Source organism: Mustela lutreola, chromosome 2 (genome assembly GCF_030435805.1).
Source record: "Mustela lutreola isolate mMusLut2 chromosome 2, mMusLut2.pri, whole genome shotgun sequence".
NCBI lineage: Eukaryota > Metazoa > Chordata > Mammalia > Carnivora > Mustelidae > Mustela > Mustela lutreola.
This window is the reverse complement of record NC_081291.1, coordinates 130,730,681-130,758,431: the sequence shown is the minus strand read 5'-3', so window position 1 is coordinate 130,758,431 and position 27,751 is coordinate 130,730,681. Positions and strand designations below refer to the sequence as shown.

The 27,751-nt window shown below is 38.2% G+C and overlaps 2 protein-coding genes across 7 annotated transcripts in view; one reads left to right on the top strand and one right to left on the bottom strand.

The window, feature by feature from the left end:
* The window catches only part of MYNN (myoneurin), a 42,641-nt gene extending 21,014 nt beyond the window's left edge, over positions 1 to 21,627 (top strand). Inside the window, exons 9-10 of one of the 2 annotated variants that reach the window (XR_009351021.1) lie at positions 1,921 to 2,000; positions 20,172 to 21,627. The gene's annotated coding sequence lies outside the window, so the exon portion shown is untranslated. Of the gene's footprint in view, positions 1 to 1,920; positions 10,226 to 20,171 lie in introns of those variants that run through there. The other variant, XR_009351022.1, reaches the window with a different exon arrangement.
* On the bottom strand, positions 1,332 to 27,683 carry LRRC34 (leucine rich repeat containing 34). Of its 5 annotated transcripts, XM_059163522.1 has the most exons (12): positions 27,543 to 27,683; positions 23,832 to 23,952; positions 23,179 to 23,297; positions 23,013 to 23,077; positions 21,689 to 21,772; positions 18,082 to 18,210; positions 16,318 to 16,413; positions 12,328 to 12,482; positions 11,793 to 11,948; positions 10,862 to 10,988; positions 9,195 to 9,380; positions 1,332 to 1,977 (listed from the first exon to the last, which is right to left on the bottom strand). In XM_059163522.1, exons 1-12 carry the CDS (start codon positions 27,643 to 27,645, stop codon positions 1,972 to 1,974), a joined length of 1,347 nt encoding a protein of 448 aa, XP_059019505.1. In that variant the 5' UTR covers positions 27,646 to 27,683; the 3' UTR covers positions 1,332 to 1,971. The 5 variants fall into 5 exon arrangements, with proteins under 5 accessions (XP_059019505.1, XP_059019509.1, XP_059019504.1 ...); XM_059163526.1 differs by lacking the exon at positions 9,195 to 9,380; XM_059163521.1 differs by lacking the exon at positions 1,332 to 1,977 and having other exon boundaries at positions 9,177 to 9,380.
* Positions 27,684 to 27,751: the final 68 nt, after the last annotated feature.

Sequence of the window (27,751 nt, the reverse complement as noted above, 5' to 3'; positions counted from 1 at the left end):
GCGATCAGGTTTTTCCTAGCTTGGTCAAATACCGGTAGTTCTTGACTGAGTTGGCCTCATCTTAGTTCCAAGAAATGTGGAGAACTCTCACACTTCTGCAGCTCTGTCTCAAGCAGGCCGGTATAGATCAGGATGCAGGTTTCGCCTGTGCTACCTTCCTGCAGGCTCAAAATAAGTCCCCCCCTTTTTTTTTTTCCCATTCATGAGCTTTCTTCCTACTCAGCTACCTTCTGAGTTTCCCTTTGAGAGAATATAGAAACTCTTGGGTCCCCTCCATACCACAGAAGAACAAAGATTAGCTTGGACAAACAAATCTCATTACCAAGATTTACTTTCATGCGACTGTGCCCTGCTTAGCCTGATGAGAGGCCATCTCATTCCAGAATCCTATAAACTCCTCTACTACCCAGCATATTACAGATACTTCAAAGCAATAAAAGATGGACTGTTGCTACATTAAACATGAATGAATCCCGTTAATGTTGTTCAAAAGAAGTCAGCCAGTGTATTCTGTTAAGATTCAGTTTATATAAAATTCAAAAGCAGGCAAAACTACTTGTGATGTTAGAAGGCAAGAGAGTGGTGTTTTTTGGAAGAAGTTTGGAAGAGCTTCTTTAAACATGTGGCATTTACTATCTTTATCTAGGTCATGGCTGACATGGGTGGGTTAGCTTTGTGGTAACTCGTTTACCTGTTCAGTTAAGATTTGTGTACTTTTCAAGGGGTGCCTGAGTGGGTCATTCGTTTAAACACCCAACTCTTGATCTCAGCTTGGGCCCTGAGCACAGGCTCTGATGTCTGAGTAGTGAGTTCAAGTCGAATATTGGGCTCCACGCTGGGCATGGAGGCTTCTTAAAAAAGATTTGTGTACTTTTTGTACGTACATTTAAAAAAGTACATATTAAAAAATGAATTTGAAGAATGAAGAAAACTAGAGTATTGATTTTTAAACTTTAATAAGCCTAAAGACCTGGATTGTAAAAATGCAGATTCCCCAGACTGTCACCTGAAGTTCTGATTCAGTAGGTCTGACTCTATGAATCTGTAATTTTAACATTTGCCTGAGTGGTTCTGATGTTCCATGCTTTAAAAATGCCGACTTAGCATCTGTAGTTTAACAAATTCTCCTTAACTCTCTGGACAGATATTTAAGTATAAGAAGTTTGTCATATTAATTGTTACTTGAATCTGAATTAATTGGATCTCTAATGTCTAGGAGTAACATTTCCTCACCACCTTAATGTCTTACAAATGTAATGACAGTTGTTTAAAATGTTCCTTTTTTTTTTTTTCTATAGCGTGGTTTTATTGCATCCATTGAATTCTGCAGATTTTCAAATTTGATTAAAAGAAAAAATTTTATTCATTTCCTATTGCAATTTTTACGGTACAAAGACATTTGATTTTCCTGGGATATATTGCCTTTTTAGATACAGATATTTAGTTCTAGACTACTCAACATGTGATAATGTAAAAGAACTCTCTAAAAAACAACCAGTCTTTATATCTGCAAAGCAGAGATCTTAAAATGGAAATAAAATAAGATTTGAACACATAGAATGTTGCCAAGTAAGGTTTGGTAAAACCTAATAAGTAAAATCAGTAACTAGTAAAATCAGTCAGTTTAAGTGTCAGGATACATAATGTCATTTATAGAATTCCATAGTCTATAAAGTATAGCTTTGTTAGTTCCACTGTAAACAATGGCAGATCTTTATGTGATTTTCACATCAGTGGAAGGTCGTATTATTTGTAAAATTCCATGATCAGATTGTGGTAATTTTCTTTGATATAACATATAAACTATATTTATCTAAAAAAATACCAACAACTTGAAATCCATTTCACACATAGTTAATATGAACTGTAGAGTATGTATTTTTCAGCCAATTCCAGATGTTTTAAGATTTTGTTTTTCAGCACAGACTCATCCTGATAGCAACCATCTGTCCTGTCCTGGGTGATTCACATTCATCTCTGAAAGCATGAGAATGGATTTGGTAAGGCATTTAGGTCTTTTCTGGCTCAGTAACTCTATAACATTAAGTGAAAATAATGCCTGAACAGTTTATTAGATGTTCTTCCCCTTATGTAACCACCACTACCCTCTGTGCCCACCCTTCATTCCCCCCAGGGAGTATAGGAACATGGTGTTAGGTGCCAAATACAAGGAAATACCTGTAAACCTTCAAAACTCATTAAATAGTGGGTAGGGGTTACTGATCTTAAGTGTTTAATCTACTAAAGGAGTGGACAGATGTGATTTTTTTTTGATATGCTAATTAAAAAAAAAATAAATACAGCTTGAAGAATTCACAGTACTTTTAAGTGAAGGCTGGTATTTTGACAACTATGTAAAGTTGACCACCACCTTTATTCCACCTCCTCCCTGTAGACCTTTAGAGATAGATGGTAGTTTCTTTTAGACTGTAGGACCTAAGCATAATTTAAAGTAACCTTTTAAAACTGTCCACATGTCTTTTTTTCACACTTTGACGAGTAAATCATTCAGGTGAAGCATCATCTTGGCATGTGTGAATAAATTTGTGAATATAGGTCTGTAATCAAAGCATCATAGTGTTTGTTGCCTCCTCATAGGAATCTTAATTTGAAAACAAGATTGGCCATAGACAACAGTAATTTGCCATCAAATCATTAAAATCTTACTGGCATCTTCTAAAAGAGAGTGATCTTAAAAAGTTCACTGGCATTACTGACTTGTTTAAAAAGCATACATTTAGGGACACTAGGTGGCTCAGTGCGTTAAGCCTCTGCCTTCGGATCAGGTCATGATCCCGGGTTCTGGGATTGAGCCCCACTTCGGGCTCTCTGCTTGGCAGGGAGCCTGCTTCCCTTCCTCTCTCTCTCTGCCTGCCTCTCTGCCTGCTTGTGATCTCTGTCAAATAAATAAATAAAATCTTAAAAAAAAAAAAAAAAGCATGCATTTATATGTGTTTCTATATATTTCCCTGTGTTTGCAAAATTGTATCAACAATCATTATTATCTAAATAAGTTATATAAAATACCTTTTCAACTCTGAACCGCCTGAAATTCCCTTGGATTCTGCCACCTGAGCCTTTTTTACCACTTCATGACAACTGTCAGTTAGGATACCTATAATGGCTTTTTCTTTTTATGCTATTTTACTACTTAATGATATTTTGTTTTTAAAAGCATATTGGTTTAATTCCTTGATTCTTTTTTTTTTTTCTCCATGGCTAAAATTTTAGCCTCTACTCTTACCCCCCCCCCAGTCTTTTTTTTATTTTTTAATTGATATGTAGTTGACATAGTAGTTTCAGAGTTACAACACAGTAATCCAACAATTATATACATTACAGAGTGCTCACTATGATAAGTATGATTATCATCTGTCACTGTACCATGTTACTAAAATATTAATATGTTCTCTGTGCTGTAGTTTTTCATTTTCTTCACTTATTTTAATAAGTTTGGAAATTTTTACTTCTTAATCCCTTTCACCTATTTTGTCTAAACTCTCATCTCCCTCCCCTCTGGCAACCGCTAGTTTGTCTTCTTTGAATCTGTTTTAACATTTTAACAATATTACATCTTCTAATCCTTGAGCACAGGATATCTTTCCATTTGTGTTGTCCTCAGTTTCATTCATCAGTTGTGTTTTTTTTTTTTTTAACTTTATTAATGTTTTTAAGAAAGCTCTACATTCAGCATGGTGCTCAAACTCACAACCCCAAGATCAAGAGTCACATGTTTTTCTGAGCTAAACAGGCATCTCAGTATTTTACTCTTTTTGATACAGTTTTACATAGGGTTGTTAATTTCCCTTTCTGCTGTTTTGTTATTAGTGTACAGGAATGCAGCAGATCTTTGTATTTTGTATCCTGCAACTTACTGAATTCATTTATTCTAATAATTTTTTTGGTGGAGTCTTTAGAGTTTTCTATATATAGCCTGTGTCTCTGCAAACAGTGATGGTTTACTTCTTCCTTACCAATTTGGGCACCTTTTATTTTTCTTGTCTGAGTGCTATACCTAGGACCTCTGGTACAATATTGAATAAAAGTAGTGAAAGTTTGGACATCCTTATTTCTGACCTTAAGGGCAGAGCTTTCAGCTTTTTTACCATTGTGATGTTAGCTTTGGGCTTATCATATATGTCTTTCATTATGTTGAGGGATGTTCCTTTTGTGCCCACTTTGATAGTTTTTATCAGTGGATGTTCAATTTTGTCATTCTTTTTCTGCATCTACTGCAGTGGTCATAACACTTTTATCCATTTTGTAAATGTAGATCACATCAGTGATTTGCAGGTATTAAACCGTCTTTGCATCCCTGGAATAAATATGACTTGAGTATAGTGAATGATCCTTTTAATGTATTTTTGAATTCTGTTCACTAATACTTTGTTGAGTTTTATGCTTTTATGTTCATCAAGGATAATTGGCCTATAGATTTGTTTGTTTGTTTTGTAGTTTGTTTTGGTATCAAGGTAATGCTGGCCTTGTAAAATGAATTTTGAAGAATTTCTCCCTCTTCTGTTTTTTGGGATAGCTTGAGGATAGGTATTAACTCTTCTTTAAATGTCTGGTAGAGTTCATCTGTGAAGCTCTCTGATTCTAGCTTTATTGGGAGTTTTTTATTATTGGTCCAATTTTGTTACTAGTAATTGGTCTGTCCAGATTTTCTGTTTCCTCCTGACTCAGAAGATTGTTTCTAGGAATTAATCTCTTTTGGGTTGTGCATTTTGTTGGCTTTTAGTTTTTTTGTAATTGTTTATAATTTTTTATATTTTTATGGTGTCAGTTTTAACTCGTCTTTCATTTCTGATTTTGAGTTCTTGATTAAAACTTCTGGCTGAAGTTTTACCAATTTTGTTTATCTTTTCAGAGAAACAGCTCTTGGTCTCATTCATCTTCTCTGTTGTTTTTTTAGTCTCTATTTCATTTATTTGGGCTTTGTTGATTCTTTTTTTTCTGGTTCCTTAGATATAAGGTTAGATTGTTTAAAATGTTCTTGTTTCTTGAAGTAGGCCTATATCATTATAAATTTCCCTCTTGGAAATACTTTTGCTGTGTGCTGAAGATTTTGAACTGTAGTGTTTCCATTTCTGTTTGTCTCCAAGTATGTTTTGATTTCCTCTTTGTTTCTTTGTTGATCCATTGGTTGCTTTAGTAATCTGTTATTTAGCTTCCAGTTATTTTGTTTTTCATTCAGTTTTCTTATAATTGATCTCTTTCTAGTTTCATACTCTTATAGTGGTAAAAGATGCTTGATAGGATTTCATTGTTCTTAGACTTGTTTTATGGTCTGCCCTGTGATCTGTTCTGGAGAATATACCATGTGCACTTGAATAGACATTCTGCTGTTTTGGGGTGGAAAATTCTGTGTGTATCTGTTAAGTCTACCTGGTCTAGTGTGACATTCAAAGCCACGGTTTGATTTACTGTCTGAGTGATCTATCCATTGACGTAAGCATGTGTTAAAGCCCCCTACTATTACTGTGTTATTGTCAATTTCTCTCTTTATGTCTGTTAATATTTGCTTTATATATCTATATGGTGCTCCTATGTTGGATGCATAGTATTTGTAATTATTATATACTCTTAATGAACTGATCCTTTTATCATTATTCAATGACCTTGTCTCCTTACAGTCTTTTTTTTAAAGTCTATTTTACCTAATAATTAGTATTGGTATCCCATCCCCCCCCTCCGCTTCATTTGCATGGAATATCTTTTTCCATCTCTTCTTTTTTTTTTTTTTTTTAGGATTTTATTTTTTCATTTGAGAGAGAACATGTACAAGCAGAGGGAAGGGATGGTGGGAGAGGGAGAAGCAGACTCCCCGCTGAGCAGGGGGCCCAATGTGGGGCTCTATCCTAGGACCCTGGGATCATGATCTGAGCTGAAGGCAGACACTTAATCTACTGAGTCACCCAGGCACCCCTCCATCCCTTCACTTTCAGTCTGTATGCATGTTTAGGGCTGATGTCTCTTGTAGGCAGTATATAGATGGGCCTTGCTATTTTATCCTTTCAGTCACCTTATATCTTTTCCTTGGAGCATTTAGTCCATTTACATTTATTCATTCATTTATTTACTTAAGATTTTATTTATTTATTTGACAGTGAGCACAAGTATGGGGAGCAGCAGGCAGAGGGAGAGGGAGAAAGCAGGGTCCTTACTGAGCAGAGAGCCTTGTGAGGGGTTGGATCCCAGGACCCTGGGATCATGACCTGAGCCAAAGGCAGATGCCTAATGACTGAGCCATCCAGTCATTTATTTTTTAATTTTTTTTAAGATTTTATTTATTTATTTGACAGAGAAATCACAAGTAGTCGGAAAGGCAGGCAGAGAGAGAGAGGGAAGCAGGCTCCCTGCTGAGCAGAGAGCCCGATGGGGGGCTCGATCCCAGGACCCTGAGATCATGACCTGAGCCGAAGGCAGCGGCTTAACCCACTGAACCACCCAGGCGCCCCCATCCAGTCATTTAAACATCCAACATTTAAAGTTAATTATTGATAGGTATGTACTTACTAGCATTTTGTTGTTTACTGGTTGTTTCTGTAATTCTCTCTTCCCTTGTGATTGATGGTTTTCTTTAGTGTCCTGCTTGAATTCCTTTCTCTTCTTGTGTATCTGTTAGAGGTTTTTGCTTTGTTGTTACCCTGGGGTTCATATAGAACACCCTGTGTATAGCAGTCTATTTTGAGATCATGGTCTCTTAAGTTCTCTAAGAGCACCTAAGTTTGATTCCCCCCTCCATGTTTTAAGTATATGAGGTCATATTTTACCTCTTTTTGTGTATCCCTTGACTAGTTTTTATAGATAAAATTGATTTTACTACTTTTATTTTAACCTCCTTACTAGGTTTCTAAGTGATTGATCTACTACCTTAACTATATGTTTGCTTTTACTGTGAAATTTTCTCCTAATTTTCTTCCACTGTGGCCTTTTCTTTCCACTTAGATAATCTCCTTTAACATTTCTTGTAAAGCTAGTTTAGGGGTGATGAACTCCTTTAACTTTTGTTTGTCTGGGACACACTCTTCCCTTCAATTCTGAGTGATAATCTTGCTGGATAAAGTATTCTTGGTTGCAGAGGTTTTGTTTTGCTTTTTTCTTTCAGCGCTTTGATGATGCCATGCCCTTCTGGTCTATAGCGTCCTGCTGAAAATGAGCTGATAGCCTTATGGGGTTTCCCATGTATATATGTAATTGCTTTTCTCTTGCTTTTGGGACTTTCTCTTTAATTTTTGTCATTTTAATTATGTGTCTTGGTGTGGACCTCCCTGGGTTCATTTTAAGACTCTTCTTGCCTCTTGCACCTAGAGGTCAGTTTCCTCCCCAGATTAAGGAAGTTTTCAGCTGTTATTTCTTCAAATAAGCTTTCTGTCCCCCTTCTCTCATCTCCTTCTGGGATCCCATAATGCAAATGTTCATGTACTTGATAAGTCACAGAGATACTTTAACCTATTCTCATTTTTTATTTTTACTGTTGAGCTTGAATGTTTTCCATTACCCTGTCTTCCAGATCACTGATTGATTCTTCTGTATCTTCTAATCCACTGATTTCCTCTAGCCCATTTTTAATTTTAGTTATTACATTCTTCACCTCTGACTAGTTCTGAGTTCAGCCACTCTTTTCTCAAGTCTGGTGAGTATCTTTCTGACCATTACCTTGAACTCTATCAGGCATATTGCTGATCTCTTTTTCTGTGGTTTTGCCTTCTTTCATTTGGAACGTATTCCTGTGTCTCCTCATTATGTGTTTCTGTGAATTACATAAGTCAGCTGCTTCTCTTGGTCTTGAAAGTAGTGGCCTTGTGTGGAACGTGTCCTGTAGTTACCTGTAACATGGCCCTCTCTGGTCACCAGAATTTATTGAGGTTGAGCTATGATGGATGCTGGCATGCTGGTGGATGATGCTAGCCCTCTGCCCAACCGTCTACAGTGATCATCCTGTAGTGTTGAGGGCACACTGGTGGGCAGGGCTTGTCTGCTGCACAGCTGGCTAATAAGCCTTAGTCATCTCTACATCATGCAGACTGGGCCAGCACTCAGCCTGTCTGCGGTGGTCCACATTGCCTGCTCTGGGCTCACTTGTAGGCAGTGCTGATTTCCTGTGTGGGTGGCTGTGAGACCTGGTTGCAGCCCTTGTGGGCTTGCTGTCTGGAATGAGAGTCTGTAACTGCTGCAGACACACTGAGGGGTAGGGCTCTAGAGGCAGCTGAGAAGCACAGCTACAGCATCTGCATGTGCACTGGTATATGGGGTTAGCTCCTCACTCCCTAGGGCAGGAAATGTGCCTATCACAGTGGGCAGGTTGGAAGGGCAGGGCACACAGTGCTAGCAAGGTAGGGGGAGAATGTCAGAACTCGCTTCTACAAGTGTCTGACTGTCTAGGCTGGGAGAGGACAAGAAAAATGGCACCTACCAGCACTTTCAAGCCTGGGGAAAGCTCCTGTTTATCTCCTATAGATTCCTGCCCCTCCTGTACACATCCTAAAACTAGTTGATAAATCTCTCTCAGATGTACCCCAGGCACTTTTCAAACTGCTGCTTCTATGCTCTGTCTTGGGCCAAGTTATTTAATGTGTTGACTTCTAAAGACTTGATTTCTTGCAGCCCTCCAGCTCTTCTGGAGTTAAGCCACACTGATTTTCAAAGCCAGACATTATGGAGACTGGTCTTACTAGTGCAAGTTCTCAGGGCCAAGGGTGTCCATTGTGGGGTCGCTCCTTGCCTGTGATGTCCCTCACCTTTATGAGTAGTCACTCCAGGAGTTTCATTACCAATGGCAGATGGCAGCTCTGTACCTCCTGCGCTTTTGATGTGACCTTGCTACACCTAGCTGTGGATGATCTTCACCTAGCTGTAGATGATCTGTTCTGCCACCCGTCAGGTAGTTTTCAGAGTGAGTAGCAGTACATGCAGCAGTTGCCACCATGTGTGGCCGGGGTGGAGGGAGGCGGTGAATTTAGGATTCTCCTACTCTGCCATCTTCCCTCTCCTGTAAAATTTCTTTTAAAACAATGATACTGTTTTTCCACAGTGGACAGTTATACAAAGTCATTTTAATATAATCATTTTTTTTCAAATGTATAAAAGGTAAGATGTTCTAATTTAAGAATTTAATAGGCAATAAAATATTAACATAAGACAAGTAATGTGAAAATTTCAGAGCTTGTTTTTCATAGATGTCCACCTACTGGTACAAGAGCAAAACCTGCATTAGGTGAGTTTGTGCAAGCTTCTCCATAAATTGGTCTCCAGTAGTAATGCTTTTTAAGGCCATTGGAGACTTCTGCAAGATACATATGTCCATCCACCACAAATGGCTCCACATCTGTATTGTCTGGTTTTAGACGGCCCGTTTGAATTAAGTCTGAATAAGCCTATGATTTTTAAGAAAAGAGAGACCTGTCATTAAGAAAATTGTCTAATTTCCATAAAATGAATAAGCTAATTGCAATTTTCAGATTAGCTGTGCTGATTTTCAGTTTAAAATATTCTGAGTAAATACTAAATTTTAGTATTTTTTACATACAATTTTTATTCACTTAATTTCACATAATTATAATTTTGAAAAAGTTACTTCTAAGTTTTGAAGTATTTTGTTTTATGGCTCCCAGAATTAACAGTTCTCTGTATTACAGATTTTGTGGGCCAAAGGTCTCATTGTCAAAATTTTCAAGTCCTGCAGGGGTTTGTAAGTGAGGGAGGAAGGGGTTGTGTATGCCTTGAAAATTTGATGATAGCCAGGGACCCATTTCACAGGAAAATATGCAACCAGATTTTGGCATATGGCTGTATGGAGTTCATGAACTCCCTGAAGCTAATTTATAGATTGAGGCTAAGACAATTTCTGTAGTATCAGATGCTGACCTGGCTGTAGCCTAATTCTGTCTTCACTGTAGAATTTTCTTTGTATATCACTAATGGATCATTGGTATCTTTGTAAGGGTATCATACAAACATGTTAAAATGGTTGGTTAATAAGATTGTGAGTATAGAGAAAGATATATAGACAGTAAAAAATTTAAAATTTTAGCTGTTTTCTGCTTAGGCTTATTATTCCAAACTCATTCTAGTGTGTAGAATATGATCTTTTTCTGAAATCAAGGGTTTAAATAGTATATTTTATTACTCTTTTTGGAGGTGGAATTTTGGATAGTCTTTTTGCAAATTGAGAATTTTAGCATCTTCATTCTTTCCAAATAAAAACTATTTGTTACAATGCTTTTTGTTTTGCAAGTGGTATCAAGGGCTGTGTTTACATAAGCAACCTAAAAGCAACATAAAAGACTAGGTCTCCAAATTCCATGTCTTGGTTTAATTATTGGGCAACAGACTGGAGATTGTGCTACATCAAATTTAGAATAAATTTGGGACACCTGGGTGGCTCAGTTGGTTAAGCGGCTGCCTTCAGCTCAGGTCATGATCCCAGCGTCCTGGGATCGAGTCCCACATCAGGCTCCTTGCTCAGCGGGGAGCCTGCTTCTCCCTCTGCCTCTGCCTACCATTCTGCCTGCCTGTGCTTGCTCTCTCCCCCCCTCTCTCTGATAAATAAATAAAAAAAACCTTTAAAAAAAAATTTAGAATAAATCAATAGTTCTGGTTTTTAAAATATTTTTTTAGAGGAATTGGGATTGCATAATTCATTGATCTCTATATTAATATATGGTATTCGTTGCCTTCTATTTAAACCACAAAACTTTCCAGTGCTTAGTTTTTAGGACTTACGTTAAAATTTATCAAAACTGAAGTGTTTTACTACATTTTGGAATAATTTCCAAGGCCACCTGTAAATGCCCGATACTATAGAGAAGACCCCAGGAAAAGCCTTTAGTGAAGGAAGAAAAAAAAAAAAACTTACCACACATGTAGCCTCATCAAATTTGTTTCCCCAAATGTAAACATTCGAGAGTGTGGGATTTGTTTTCATTGACTGTGAAAGTGCAACCAGTCCTTCTCCCTGTATGTTGTTGCTGACTACTGACAACCTATCAGAAACAAGAAGTAATAACCCTGGAAACCAATACATACTTACACAAAGAAGATACATAAGTTAGCCAACAACATTTATTTTATTGTGTAAAATCTTAGAAAGTAAAGATACTAAAGAAGAATGCTAACTGGGGCGCCTGGGTGGCTCAGTGGGTTAAAGCCTCTGCCTTCTGCTCAGGTCATGATCCCAGGGTCCTGGAGCCCCACATCGGGCTCTCTGCTCAGCAGGGAGCCTGCTTCCCCCCACCCCTCTGCCTGTCTCTCTGCCTACTTGTGATCTCTGTTTGTCAAATAAATAAATAAAAATCTTTAAAAAAAAATAATAATGCTACGGTGCTTGGGTGGCTCAGTTGGTTAAGCAACTGCCTTTGGCTCAGGTCATGATCCGGAGTCCCGGGATCAAGTCCCACATCGGGCTCCCTGCTCTGCAGGGAGTCTGCTTCTCCCGCTGACCTCTCTCCTCTCGTTCTCTTTCTCTCTCATTCTCTCTCTCAAATGTCAATATGTCAGCTTAGAAATTTTTCATATTTCATCATGAATCTTGGGTTTTAAGGGGATTGATGTCAGTTTTTTTTTTTTTTTTAAGATTTATTTATTTGACAGAGATCACAAGTAGGCAGAGAGGAAGCAGGCTCCCCACTGAGCAGAGAGCCCGATGTGGGGCTCGATCCCAGGACCCTGGGATCACGACCTGAGCCGAAGGCAGAAGCTTTAACCCACTGAGCCACCCAGGTGCCCCTTGAAGTTAGTATTTTAAAAGTTTAAGTTTTTCTCTTGATTAAATACAAAACCATACTAACGCTCTAAGACTCCTGTTGTGTGAAGCAAGAGTTTCACTGAGATGCTTTGCTCCTGCATTTTCTATTCTGTTAAAAGAAAGATCCAGTACTTCCAGGGTAGTATTGCTTTTCAGTACGTCAGCCAAAAACACCGTTCCGTCACAAGTTATTTTATTGCTGGGAAGGGAAGAATACATGGTTACATTTGAAAATATGAAGTATTCTTTTATTCATAGAGATTAACATGCCTCAGAATTGTTGTATAGAACATTATTTTTCTAGGTTAGTAAAAGATTTTAATCACTCAGTTTCCAAAAAGGTAATGAAAATTTGCTATAAAATGTTGCTCCATTCTGGTTTACTCATGATTAAATGCTCCATTCACACTGTTGAGATAAAATAATCAGTATAAACTAGATACTAAAGCTTAGTACAAAAAGTTGACAACAATGATTGTATCTTCTGATCTTAGGAATTACTGTCTTAACAATATAGCCTCTGTATCATGAATATTTACATAGATTATTCCCAGGACTTCTAATGTATTATCACTTACCAGCTGACATCAAGGTAGCGTAGGCTTCTGTTCAGATACAGTGCGTCACATAACTGTTTTATACCACAGTTTTTTATATTATGCTTACACACATGTAGTTCAACAAGGCAGTGATTTTCTTTCAACATGTGGCCTAGATGAACTGTGGATTCTTCCTAAAAATAGGTAAAATCTTCTAAAATACAGTTTTGAAGCTGTACATTTGAAGCTGTACCAAATATATGCTAAGTTACTTAAATTAGCTTTTTCTTTTTTTTTTAAGATTTTATTTATTTGACAGAGCTCACAAATAGGTAGAGAGGCAGGCAGAGAGAGAAGGGGGAAGCAGGTTCTCCACTGAGCAGAGCCTGACATGGGGCTCGATCAGGACCCTGAGACCATGACCCGAGCCGAAGGCAGACGCTTAACCCACTGAGCTACCCAGGCGCCCCCTTAAATTAGCATTTTAAAAAGATACCAGTTGAGACTATTAGCCTATAATTTGTATTTGCTTTGGCTCGGTTTTTAAGAAAAATCACTTTTGCCACAAATGATACTTTATCATTTTAAAAACCAGCAGCAGGCACTTGGAAAGTACGGTGACTAAGTGAGGTAAATAGGCTGGTGTAAAAAAGTCTGTTCTAAACAATCACTCCAGAAGGGTTGGGTGGGGGTGATTGGCCCCATGATATATTGCACATATTAAGCTCCCTTACTGTTGTCCTTTCAAGAATCTCCAGATGTTTCTTATACCCATATGTTCCTGAACTTTACTCTTGATCTCCACTCTTTATGGATAAAATACAAAGCCATTTCTCGGGGTGCCTGGGTAGCTCAGTGGGTTAAAGCCTCTGCCCTCGGCTCAGGTCATGATCCCAGGGTCCTGGGATCAAGCCCCCTATCGGGCTCTCTGCTCAGCAGGGAGCCTGCATCCTCCTCTCTCTGCCTGCTTCTCTGCCTACTTGGGATCTCCGTCTGTCAAATAAATAAAATCTTAAAAAATACAAAGCCATTTCTCAAATGTTGGTTCTATTTTAAAAATACACTCAGTCCTGTGATATCCAATTCTTCCTTTTTATAATCATCCCAAATCTCTAAATACATTTTCCAGTCACTGGAAGACTTATTTTTAATTCCAAACTCTAGCTCCTTCCAAGGCAAAAAGTATATAACATCAATGAGGATTTGAATACCAAGCACTTTTTTTTTTTTTTTTAACAAAGTCAAAGTAGGTCTTAAAATGAATGGGTCAGTATTTTATGGTAAGAAGTCCTCTTACTTGATTGCTGCTTTTTTTCTTTGTAAGTAAGCTCCATGCCCAGCAAGGAGCCCAATGCAGGGCTTGAACTCATGACCCTGAGATTAAGACCTTAGCTGAGATGAAGAGTCTGATGTTTAACCGACTGAGCCACCCAGGCGTCCACAGATTGCTGTATTTGTAAGTTTTACAGTCACTGGAAATGCTGATCACGAACATGGATATCTATGTATGCTCAAATTATGTACTTCTACATAATAACTGAGAAAAACTACAAAAGTTAAATCATGTAGCAGTAGCAGATAGTACATGAGTTGTAATAAAAGTATATGAGCTTTATGAGAAAACTGTCCAAATACTAGCTCTATACTAGCTGCCTGCCTTTGGGCAAATGATTTCATCCAGCTAAGTCTGTTTCCTTTTCTGTAAGGTAGGTAAAATTATACTTCCCTCACAATTAACAAAAAAGTACCTAGCATAAAATAACTGATCTATAGGACACTATAAAGCATTTTTTATTGTTCAGTAGTCTATAATCCTGTATCTGATTTATTTAAATTATTGCTGACACTGAAAAAGGCCCAAAGGGAAGCTATAGTTTGGGATCTTAACAAATGCAAACTGACCACTTAGGGGGTCCAGTGTTGCTCTGCATGGTGCCTGGAACCAGGATACATGTTTGTGTTTTATGCTTTGATTGTGTTTTTTTTTTTTAGATCAAGAAATTTGGTTGAGGGACCACCCTTATTAAGGAAGGGAACTAAAATAAGAAATAGTGTTTTTAGATCATTTATCAACTTTGACAGTTTGCTTAGGATGGCACCTGGCATCAGTATCTTTCCATGCTCCCCAGATAGTGAAATGGAATAGGTTTGCAGGCTTATGTTTGGGAACAGCAAAGTATGAAGAAACCCAGGAGGACTCTACTCCACAGCCACTGAAGAAACTAGGACTCAGAGGGACAGAGAGTGCCTGCCTCGGAGAGGAAAAGAAAGCAGCCTGGAGTTTAGCTGACTGCTAGAAGCACTGGGCTAAGAGCAAGAGCCTGCACCTGAGAAAGACCTTGGGCTTTTCTTAACTATTCTCCGATTTGGGAAAAATGACACCACTCAACACACTTAAAAGAGGAATGGTGTTTCTTTTTTTTTTTTTTTTTTTTTTTTAATTTTTTATAAACATATATTTTTATCCCCAGGGGTACAGGTCTGTGAATCACCAGGTTTACACACTTCACAGCACTCACCAAATCACATACCCTCCCCAATGTCCATAATCCCACCCCCTTCTCCCAAACCCCCTCCCCCCGGCAACCCTCAGTTTGTTTCGTGAGATTAAGAGTCACTTATGGTTTGTCTCCCTCCCAATCCCATCTTGTTTCATTTATTCTTCTTCTACCCACTTAAGCCTCCATGTTGTATCACCACTTCCTCATATCAGGGAGATCATATGATAGTTGTCTTTCTCTGCTTGACTTATTTCGCTAAGCATGATACGCTCTAGTTCCATCCATGTTGTTGCAAATGGCAAGATTTCATTTCTTTTGATGGCTGCATAGTATTCCATTGTGTATATATACCACATCTTCTTGATCCATTCATCTGTTGATGGACATCTAGGTTCTTTCCATAGTTTGGCTATTGTGGACATTGCTGCTATAAACATTCGGGTGCACGTGCCCCTTCGGATCACTACGTTTGTATCTTTAGGGTAAATACCCAGTAGTGCAATTGCTGGGTCATAGGGCAGTTCTATTTTCAACATTTTGAGGAACCTCCATGCTGTTTTCCAGAGTGGCTGCACCAGCTTGCATTCCCACCAACAGTGTAGGAGGGTTCCCCTTTCTCCGCATCCTCGCCAGCATCTGTCATTTCCTGATTTGTTGATTTTAGCCATTCTGACTGGTGTGAGGTGATATCTCATTGTGGTTTTGATTTGTATTTCCCTGATGCCGAGTGATATGGAGCACTTTTTCATGTGTCTGTTCGCCATCTGGATGTCTTCTTTGCAGAAATGTCTGTTCATGTCTTCTGCCCATTTCTTGATTGGATTATTTGTTCTTTGGGTGTTGAGTTTGCTAAGTTCTTTATAGATTCTGGACACTAGTCCTTTATCTGATATGTCGTTTGCAAATATCTTCTCCCATTCTGTCAGTTGTCTTTTGATTTTGTTAACTGTAGGAATGGTGTTTCTAATGTGATTTCACATAGTTTAACATACTTATTTCCTCAAGGCTTTAATCAGAACATTTTAATTTAGCCTTCAGATCTCATGTCCTCAATCTGAGAACCTTGTCTGCCACTTCTAAAAGAATGTTAAAGAACAAGGAGAAGCCTTGAAAGCAACTACCATCTTGTCTCCAGAGTGCAGCTTACCTATAGGATCAAGTCCAGACTTCCCAGGCTGCTCTTCATACACATTCTGCCATTGTTACTCATGATTTCAAAGCAGTTTAGTGATAGTAATATAACAAAATTCACAGCCTTTAAAACTTTAATAATTGTTTCCGTCTTGACTACTCTGCCTCTTTACAGGTTTACTCACCGTTAATCTGAGTTTACAAGAAAGAAAAAAAAGACCTGTTTACTGCTTAAATAAACAACTAAAATCATAATTTAACTCAGTTTTTCTTCAAATAAGTTCTTTGTAAATACAGTAAATTCTAAAAATATTAACCTTGAAATAACCTTCAGTAAATAGTGCCTTCGTTTTTTTCACATGTAATAATATTAGCTGTCATCACTTTGAATACATACCTGTTCACCATACAGTATAGGTCGGTTTAGGTTTATTCCCTTAATTGTTTGGTTTTGCGTTAGGACTGTAGCAAATGCTATCACACTTTGCATTCCCTAGAAATAGTAAATTCGTTAAGGAGCTGACAAAGTATATAATCTCCCTATTTCAAAACCAGTAATCTAGATTCAGAGAAATAAACTATTTTAAGATTTTATTTATCTGTCAGAACTGTAAACCCTGAATTATAGTTTGGTCAAACTCAGAAGTAAATTGTTACTATGTTCTTTTCTCTCTGCCCTAAAATCTATAACATGCACAGGGAGTTTCTTAAAGTTTCAGTATCTATTTCTTAGGACATTCACCTCTTGGTTTGCTCCTGAGTCCTTAAGTTTCTGTGTGTTTCTGACCTCGGATACCCAGACACACAAGCAGATCTCAGCTAGGGTTCTACACTACTTAGAACAGACCTTGTGAAAGCATTCTTTTATGTGCATACTTGTTACTTTCAGTGCGTGTGTGCAGTGGAAATACCTTATTGGAAGGGCCGAATTCTCCCTGATTTCTGTGTTGGACACCACCACACACCCCCCAGCTGTAACACTAGGAAACCTGGGCCTCCACTTCACCAGTCTACTCACCGTCCCATCCAATTAATCAGTAAGTCTTAGAGATGGTCTCTAAAAGACATCTCAGATTAACCCATCTGTGTGCCACCACCCATCCCCAGTCCTTTTAACCCACCTGGACCATAACTTGAAGTGGTCAGCAAGCTTCTTGCTACCCTCTAATTCCCCACAGAAACCAGAGTGATCTTTTTTTTTTTTTTTTTTTTAAGGACAAATCAAATCACATCACCCCTCAAAGCCTTAAATACATCTCATAGATGTATTTAGAACTCAATTCCTTTTTCCCCTGGCCTTGACCCACAACCCATACAGCACTGCTTGATCTGGCCTCTGCACACCTCTCACCCACACTTTGAGATACTCTGACTAGCCACTCTGGCTTTTCAGGTCCTAAACCTGCCAGACTCAGCCTTTCATTATTCATGTACCACTCATGATTTTTGCCATATTATAATACCAGTTTTACTGTTTACTTAATAGTTTTCTATTAAGTCAATTTACTTTTCCCACTTTAAAGTTCTATTACTACCATAAATGGAAAACTAATTCCTCAAAATAGAGCATCTGCAAAAATAAATACATGAGTAGTAAAATTACCTCTATCTGTAATAGCTGTGCTACCCGTACCGTAGTCAGGGTACCACTATCTTAGAGTCTGTGTGTGCTGGACCCCTGCCTGGGATGTTCTGCCATGGACCCTCTCCAAGGTAGTTCCTCAGATATTAGACGACTGTGCTATTATGCAGATTACCTCCTATCAGACAGAGTACTTAGCTATCTTTGTAGCGCTTTTCTTTTTGATGTTTTACCAACTAGAATATAGGCTTTCTAATGAAGTAGTGTTTTTCAATTAAATTTTTTTTCTCAAAAACTCCTGTATAGGTTAAGAAGTGTTATAGATAGAAGCTTAGGAAGAATTTTATTCTAGTTATTCCTCTATAGTATTATTTAATACAATCTTATTAATAACACTGATATGCCTAATAGTAAAAGCAAAGCAAAACAAACAAAAAAAATTCCCTGATATTAGATATTAGGGACAAGCTTAATCAGTCATAAGACTCTCATTTAGCTGATCTCTTCAACAATTCCTTATCCTATTTCCAAAAAGATTGATGCAGTACATGGGTGATTTTTCTCAACCATTTTACTTACCAGGTCACAGTCACCCAAATCTAATTTTTCTAAAGATGAATTAATTTGTAGCATTGCAGCAAAAAACATTCCACCTTTATTTTCAATCTTGTTTCCAGTCATTCTTAGGTATTTCAGAGTTGTATTCTTCTGAAAAGAAAAAGAATAAAAACTTCATTAAATTTGTATTCCACAAATTTTTTTCTTGATTACAGCAGACTTTTACTATTTGCAGACTCAAGTTTTCATGGTTTCATGGAGATAGAATAGGATATTCCTTAAAGGTAACATTTAGTTTCCCAATAAGATAAAAATCTGGTTTAATTTTTTACTGGAAAGAATGCCCAGGAAACATGCTCAGTAAACGAAGCAGATTTTATAAGTTTTCCTTTCATTGAGAAATCTATAGATTCGTTTTTAAGAAAATTATACCACCTTTTTTTTTTTTTTTAAAAGATTTTATTTATTTATTTATTTGACAGAGAGAAATCACAAGTAGGCAGAGAGGCAGGCAGAGAGAGAGAGGAGGAAGCAGGCTCCCCGCTGAGCAGAGAGCCCGACGCGGGACTCGATCCCAGGACCCTGAGATCATGACCTGAGCCGAAGGCAGCGGCTCAACCCACTGAGCCACCCAGGCGCCCCTATACCACCTTTTTTTTGAGGTAAAATTCACATAACCCAAAGTAAACCATTTTAAAATATACAATTCACTGGTTTTTAATAAATTCACCATGTTATACAACCATCACCTGGGCTCTGTGTTTCGAAAGTGTTTCGAAAACACTTCAACCCCCCTCACCCCCAACAAAGGAGACCCTATACCTATTAAGCAATCACTTTATATTCTCCCTGTATCACTTTTAAAGGAATGTAATTCTTCAGACACTTGCGAAGTTTAACTGCTCTCATTCCACTCTTGATAATCCTTTCACAAAGAAAATTAGACATTTCAGTGTCCTAATAAATCGTAGAGGACATAGCTGCAAATAACTGAAACCCCTTAAGAACAGGAAGAAGGCAAGGAGGTCCACTGTTAATACTGCCATTTAACAGTGTACTGCAGGTTCTAGATGAGGCAGTTAGGCAAGGAAAAGAAAAAAAGGCACCCACATTGGAGAAGAAAACTATGTCTGCATGTAACAGGATATCATATATGGAAAATTCTAAGGAATCTACCTAAAAAAGTTGTTAGAACTAATGTGTTCAGCAAGACTACAGGACACAACACCAATATATAAAATCAATTGTATTTCTACACACTAGCAATGAACAATCCAAAACTGAAATTAAGACTCCCATTTAGGGGCACCTGGGTGCCTCAGTCAGTTAAGCATCTGCCTTCGGCTTAGGTCATGATGCTGTTGTCCTGGGATTGAGCCCCGCATGGGGCTCCTTGCTCAGCGGGAAGCTTGCTTTTCCCTCTCCCACTCCCCCTGCTTGTGTTCCCTCTTTTGTTGTATCTGTCAAATAAATAAAATATTAAAAAAAGAAGACTGTCCCATTTGTAGTAGCATCAAAAAGAATAAAGTATTAGAAATAATTTAGCAAAATCAAGACCTGTACATTAAAAACAAACCACTGTGGGGGGCGCCTGGGTGGCTCAGCAGGTTAAAGCCTCTGCCTTTGGCTCAGGTCATGATCCCAGGGTCCTGGAATCGAGCCCCAAATCATCAGGCTCTCTGCACCGCAGGGAACCTGCTTCCTCCTCTCTCTCTGTCTGCCTCTCTGCCTACTTGTGATCTCTGTCAAGTAAATAAAATCTTTAAAAAAAAATTAAAAAACCACTGTTGAAGGAAGTGAAAGATACAAATAAATGAAAACACATCCCACGTCATGAATCAGAAGACAATACTGTTAGGATGACAGTACTCCCCAAATTTTCTAAAGATTGAAAGCAACTCTCTCAAAATCCTTGTTTTGGGGGGCACCTGGGTAGCTCAGTGGGTTAAAGCCTCTGCCTTCAGCTCAGGTCATGATCTCAGGATCCTGGGATCGAGCCCAGCATCGGGCTCTCTGCTCAGCAGGGAGACTACTTCTCCCTCTCTCTGCCTACTTGTGATTTGTCAAATAAATAAAATCTTTAAAAAAAAAAATCCTTGTTTTTCTTGCAGAAATTGATAAACTGGTCTTAAAATTCATATGAAAATGCAAAGGACCCAGAAGATCCAACACATCTTGAAACAACAAAAAGGACTCACTTCTTGACTTCAAAACTTGACTACAAACTACAGTAATCAAGACTGTGTGGGACTGACATAAGGACAGACATACAGGTTAAAAGAATAGAATGAAGAGCAGAAAAATAAACTGTTTGTAATAAATTTTTGACAAGGGCATCAAGAAAATTAATGGGGGAGGAATAATCTTAAATAGTGTTGGGACAACTGGATATCCACATGCAAAAGAATGAAATTAGACTCCTACCTCATACCATATACAAAAATTAACTCAAAATGGATCAAAGAACTAAACAAAGGAGCTAAAAACACAGTTAGAATATGCAAATATAAATCTTAATGATTTTTAGATAGGCAAGGCCTTAGATATAACACCAAAAGCACAAAGGAAAAAAGCTGAACTTTATCAAAATTAATTTTGTGCTTCAAAGGATGCCATGAAGGAAGTGAAAAGGCAATCCACAGAATGACAGAAAACATTTGCAGATCATGTATGAGAGACTTTATATCCAGAACATACAGACTACTCTTAGCATTTAAAAAGACAACTAGACATGGGCTTTGAACAGACATTTTTTCAAAACAATGCCATATGAAAAGATGCTAAGCATCATTATTCATGATGGGAATGCAAATCAAATCCAAAAAACCTCTGCATATCTACTAGGATGGCTAAAATCAAGAAGACAGTAACAAGTGCTGGATGTAGAGAAACGAGGACACTCCTACAGTGCTGGACTTGTAAAAAGGCAGTTTGGAAAACAGTTGAACAGTTGCCAAATGATCTCGCAGTTACATTTCTAGGTATACACCCAAGAAAACTGAAAACATGCACACAAAAAATGTGCAAATATTCATAGTACATTATTGTAGACAAAAAGTGGAAACCTAAATGTCCTTAACTGATGGATGAATAGGATATATCTAAACAATGGAATATTATTTGGCAATAAGAATCAAGTATGTTACAATACAGATGAACCTTGAAAGCATTAAGCCAGTCATAGGAGACCACATATTTTAAGATTCCATTTATGTGAAATGTCCAGAATAGGCAATCTATTAGATGGAACACAGATTAGTGACTGCCAGGGGCTGGGAGGGTGAAAGAAGCATAGAGAAGGACTGCTAATATGTACACGGTTTCTTTCGGGGATGAAATGTTCTAAAAACAGTGATGGTCATGCCGTTCTGAATGTACAAAAACCCACTGAACAAAAATCTTAAAGGTAAATTTTGATGGAGAAAAAGTAAGTTCTTATGTATGCTAAGTATCTTAAAGCTTTTTAAAAATGAATTTAAAAATGCTCATGTAATATTACATTTTAATAAATTAAAGTGTAATAAAAACAGACATTTGCACAATGAGTTCACAATAACATTTTGGTTAATTACAAGCTATCAGAAGTTAAAATGCCAAAAGAAAATGTCTGAGGTATATAAATGCTTACATGTAGTGCTTTAGCAATCAGTTCTCCACCTTCTGGCCCAATATCGTTAAACATAAGGTTTAAGTAAACGAGTTTATGTTGCTTCTATAATAAGAGAAAAGAAGCTATTACATATGTAATTATTAGGGGGAAAAAAATACAGACACTGCTTTATTTAAGTAAAAGAATTTACCTCCAAAGAAAATCTTTGTAACAGAAAATCTCAAAGTCCAACAAAAGAAGCTACAATTGGGGTGGGGTGGGCTGTGGGAAACATCATGCTCATTTAAACATAATTGCAATGTAAGTGAAAGAAAAAGACTATTCTATTTTGATCAATTATTCAAAGTATGAATGCCCTTTATTTAACCACAGTGTACAAGTTTGCAAAAGATGACTTAGAAGCTCTAGTTACCAGCAATCTACCAATAACAAATACACAAGTGGGTTTTCAGTTTATTTCAAGTGTTGTAAATATAGTGCAAGGTCAGGACCCTGGACATTTTGCAAGACTAGCATTTTGTGTGTGCCGCTAGACTAGGTGGTTTCACTGCAAAGAGAATTAAGAAAACTTAAGAACATTTTGGTGATTTTTGCAATATTTTTGTAATTGCTGAGAATTAGTTCATATTTCTTAATCTTCACTCTGTCCTTGTGCTGTGTGCCATCTCATGGATAGGAGAAATTTTTTTTTATGATTTTATTTATTTAACAGAGGGATACACAGCAAGAGAAGGAACACAAGGGCAGAGGGAGAGGGAGAAGTAGGCTTCCTGCCAAGCAGTGAGCCCAATGCCGGGCTCTATCCAGGACACAGGAATCATGACCTGAGCTGAAGGCAGATGCTTAAGGACGGAGCCACTCAGGTGCCCCTCATGGAAATGAGAATTTTAAGATCATTTTTAAGCTCATTAGAAGCATATTTAGCGATTGGGGAAAGTAGTTAGGAACTTAAAAAGCCAATTTAAACAATAATGATAATGCTGCTTTAAACATTTTAACTGAAAATACAAACATACACCTATATTTGCCAATCTTCTGAGGTTGAAACAAAGCCTTTTCTTAAAGTACACCTACTCTGATTGGTGGACCACACTTTTTTTCTTTTTTCTTTCTTTCTTTTTTTTTTTTTTTTTTTTTGGACCCCACTGTCTCTCTTAAATGAAATGCAGCCACAAGGCAGCATTTTAGCATGGGCATCTTCAAAGAAGTCTGCAATAAAGGGTTATTAATTTAGCGGACTTGAGGTACTCAAACCACGTACATTTTCAAAGAAAAAGTACTGGCTCTTAACTGACTCCTGGAAGAAAACAAAAAGAACTAACAAGATTTTGTAGTAAAATACCTGAAGCAGTCTTGCAGCATAGTATGCACCAACATCACTTATGAGGTTATATCTAACATCCAAACCTGAAGAACACAAGAACAGATGAATAGAGGCTGATATTCCTTATATTGAATAATTAAAATCAGGAAAATTAAGAGGTAATGATTTTTAAGGAGACATATACCACTGATATATGGACTCTTCTTTAAAATTCTGAAAAGAATCCAAAAATCTTTGCCTGTTACTCTTTCTTCTGGCATTAAGCGACTGTTACCAGCAATATTTAATGTGATTCCTTCTGACCTATTAAAATGCAAAAAAGAAACCCACTAAAGAAATAGAAGTATTTTCCCCCTATATAAACAGTAACATCATGAATAGCATTTACTGAAACCAAGTATGTATCACAATATAGATTTATATCAAGTAACTTAAGACGACTGAATATTCAATAGATTTTGTAAACACTTCTATAGTATATAATTTTATTCTCTCTCTCTCTCTCTCACACACACACACACACATACACACACTCCTCCTGATAGGTAATCACATCAAAGACTTCAATATTTTCACAAATAAATCCAGCTCCCAGGAGCTCAGGACAAATCTGAAGGCTAGACTTGGAGGCCACTGGTCTACTGTTTTTCCTTGTGTACTCTGCTACCTCCAAGACCAGCTAACAGTGTCCATCAGACACTGTTCTAAATCAAAAGGTAGATCTGTTTTAAAAGCCATGTACAAATCGCTTTAAACAAATCACTCAGTATTCCAGGATTCTCATACAGAAGGAGGTCAGTGAATACTACTTTGTAATCAAGTATTTGTCTTCCTTACCCCTTTTCGAGTTCTTCATCGACTTCTTGGAGTATATGCAATATAAAAGTATTAATTTTCTGGGACTTTTCCATACAGAGATTATAGTAAGTTTCCTGCAGATGGCCAGTAACTTCTGGAGCTTTTGAAAAATAAGTGCATTACTCTTCATCACATATAAATGATATCAGGACCTTTCCTGTCCCCACTCCTTCCCCTCCCTAAAAATTACACTTCTTCAAAGATACGAATGTGTATGTATAGAGTCAGGAGTGAGGAAGAAAGGGCAAAAGAATTAAGACTAGAGAAAGGAAGAAAATAGAAGGAATTAGGGGGAATAAAAATGCTGTTTGTTTGGAGAAGCAGGGCCATAGAAACACCCACTGAGGCTAGGCAGACACTAACTTGCAAGTGACACAAAGAAGAACTAACATCCTGGTAGCAGAGGAAAAGGATATTGAGAGAAATTAAAGATTTTGCCAAAATCATACAGCTAATAAGGGTAGAGTATAAAAACAGACAGACTCCAAAGCCTCTTTCCACTCTACCACACTGGGTTAGGAGACTCACATTTTCTTATCAGGACGTCAAATAAAAAAATTTTATTTTTATTTTATTAAAAATAAAAATTATTAAAAATATTAAAATATAAAAATATTTAAAATAAAATTTTATTTAAATTTTATTTTTTATTTTAATCAAATAAAAACATTTTAATCAGAGGATCTAAACTCAAAAAGGATCTGAAAAATCCGTGAGTCCCCAAGGCTCCCTGGATACCCTCTACACATGCACGTTGATGGCATCTTTGACTACAGCTCTGTTGGTTCCTCCTAAAACTGAGTTGAGGCCAGACTCAGAGAAGCTCTTCACCTACCCTGGCCTTTCACTTCCTCTTTGTAAAGGTTGATTTTTCTCTGTTCAGTCCTTAATAAAGATGATAGAAACAAAGCAGGAGTTGAAATCTCCTTCCTCTGTTACACCTGAAGCTTTCCTTAATGGTCTTACTGTTTTGGATATTAATTTACAAGGATCTTTGGAAGACCCAAGCCTTCTGGGGGTAGAAGTGATGTTGTTCCTCTTCTTAGAAGCACCTACCACTATCTTTGTTTTCTGTCTTATCTTTTGTATAGGTCTTTTTTTTTTTTTTTAAGATTTTATTTATTTATTTGACAGAGATCACAAGCAGGCAGAAAGGCAGGCAGAGAGAGAAGGAAAAGCAAACTCCCCACCGAGCAGAGAGCCCGATGCAGTGCTTGATCCCAGGACCCTGAGATTATGACCTGAGCCGAAGGCAGATGCTTAAGCCACTGAGCCACCCAGGTGCCCCTGTACAGGTCTCTTAAAAAAAAAAAAAAAAAAAAAAAACAATAAAATAAAAAAATAAAAATAAAAATCTGTGCTCAGAGATCTCACTACTCAACCAACTTGGGGTCTTCAGGAGCCAGCCTCTTGAGTTTCTGCATCTCAAGAGATGTACTTGGCTGAGATTTCTGCACTGTATGAACTCAAGAGTTTGCTAAACAAACTTGCAGAAAAAGATTTAAAATGAGGAACATTACATTGAAAATGGAAGCACTAAACTTTTCTTAATAGTTTTCTTTTAAATCAGCTTTTAAAAAATTAATTTAACCCACTTATTCCAGACAAGTTGAAATTTCAATATCGAAAGGAAATAAATATCAGCAATCCCATGTTAAAGAACCATTACAATTAAGGTCTCTGGGTATTTCCTTCTTATTGTTTTTCTCAACTATGTACATATTACCCTTTTTTTTTAAATCGGAATTTTTCAGTACAGTTCTATATCTTTTCAGTTAACATTGAGTTTTCCCATGTCAGTCTCAGAAAAATTTTAATGTCAACAGAATTTCCTGTCTTATGGGTTGATGCATATAAAAAACCCTTCCTTATTTTAGGAAATTTCCATGAATCTAAATAACATTTTAGCACAGTATTTCCCAAACTGTGTTCTTCAGAATACAAATCTTTCGTGAGATGATCAAACATGTTCTAAATAGAATAGATTTTATTGTCAAATACATTTGGGAAGTTCTAACTTAAAGCTAAACAAACCTCTATAACACTTCTCAGGACATTTACAACACTCAAGGGCACAAAAACTTCAAATTGTTGGGCCTGGAGAGAAGAGAGAATAAAAATATTCCGTTTCCCAGACTTATGTGACCATGGTTCACATGGAGTTCAAGCTACAAAATGCTACTTTAGCATTCTCCACAGACAACACAGCAAATTGATCTGTAACAAATTTACTTGTTGGAGCTGGGCTCCCAGGAGGCTTCTTTTCTCCCTTCTGGCTACTACCTTCCTTAGTATTAAAAAGTGAAGACTGGCCTGAGAATCTGAGTCAGGGCCTGCCCTCAGCTGGCTACACCACACCCAAGATGTACCCAAGAAATGTGTCAAGACTTAGAACTCATGTTTCTCTGAGGGAAGGAATCTTAGACTACAAGCTAAATATAGCTAAAGAAAGTTACAGGAAAATTCTTAAGAGCTCCTGGGTGGCTCAGTGGGTTAAGCATCTGACTGTACCTCAGGTCACAATCCTGGGGTCCGGCCCCACTTTGGGGTCCCTGCTCAGCTAGGAGTCTGTTTCCTCCCTCTGTCTCTCTCCTCAGCTTGTGCTCTCTCTTGCAAATAAATAGATAAAACCTTTTTTAAAGGGGGGGGGGGGGAATAGGAAAGGAAAAGGAAAGAAAAGAAAATTCTTATTACCTAACCATGGATTTAAAGTACTTAAAATTTTTTGCTATGCTCTTTCATGTTGTATGTCAGGATTTTATGGTACCAAAAATTTATTTCCTGTATTCATCTTAGGGGAGAATAATAAATCCATCTTCAAATTGTAAAGCTAAAACTAAGACTAACCAGTTACACAAGAAAATATAAAGAATCTAACTCAAATGTCATTTTTCTTGTATTCCAAGTATTTTTTTACCTGGCAGCACGTTTTAAATTTTCTAAAGAAAAGGCTCATTTTGGAGGTGGTCCCCTATGCCCTTCTGTACTGGAACAGCCAAATACCAGAAAATCCAAGGGTTGGGAGTGAGTCAGACTGGGGTGGTTGCCCAGGATCAGCTGTGTGACTTTGAACAAGTTATCCTAATTCTCCCATCTTAAATTTCCTCTTATGCTAAAAGCAGAGCACGGCGCGCATCTCAAGGATGCAGTGAGGAATAGGTAAGTGTTCTAGCGCAGTTCCGTATCTACAGGCACATTAACACAAGCATCCACAATGGAAATGGTGGCCAGACGAGGGACGTGCAGGCTATGCTTAATTTGCTCGAGATCATTCACGGTTGCAGAAATACTTAAAACGGAGGGGATATAGAGATGCCAAGTCAGAACGGTCTCAAGGCCCTCTGGCCCACCTAGGCCCTGCTTTCTGGAACTTCCACCAATAAAGGGCCCCAGAACTTTCCCGGAGACTCTGATGAGGGTAAAGCAACAGACACACCTTCCTCCAGGACGATGGCTAGTGTGAAGGGCGGACTCATCGGGGGAACTTGGGCTCCCTTCCCACCCACATTTGGGGGCCCCAAAGTTCTGGCCGCAGCTGAGGTTCCCGGGGGCGCCCGCCGGCCACACCGCCTCGAGCCGGCGGCCCGCTGGGAGGAACGGGCTGTGCCGGCGACCCTGCCGCAGGGGCCGGAGCCGCCTCCCGCACTTCCCGTGGGCCCGGCGGGCGCCGGAGGACATCCGATTTCTTACCACTACCGTCCGCGGGGGCCGAGAACGGATTAGGGGTTGTAGTGGGTACGGGAGTGGGGAACCCAGGCCCGGCCCCCGCGGCCTCCTTCCCCGGGTCCCACATATTCCTCTTCACCCCTGGGCCGCCGCGGAAGCGTTGGCATGACGACGGCGCGCATGCGCCTGCGCAGTCCCCGGCCACACACCTGCTGCTTCTGGGCTGGGCTGAG

Coding starts and splice junctions, on each gene's coding strand:
- LRRC34 (XM_059163521.1), bottom strand. CDS start 27,645: ATGTGGGACCCGGGGAAGGAGGCCGCGGGGGCCGGGCCTGGGTTCCCC. Junction 16,414..18,081: donor ATTTGGGTGACTGTGACCTG/GTAAGTAAAATG, acceptor TACTATTTCTAG/GGAATGCAAAGTGTGATAGC. Junction 11,949..12,327: donor CGCTACCTTGATGTCAGCTG/GTAAGTGATAAT, acceptor TTCCCTTCCCAG/CAATAAAATAACTTGTGACG.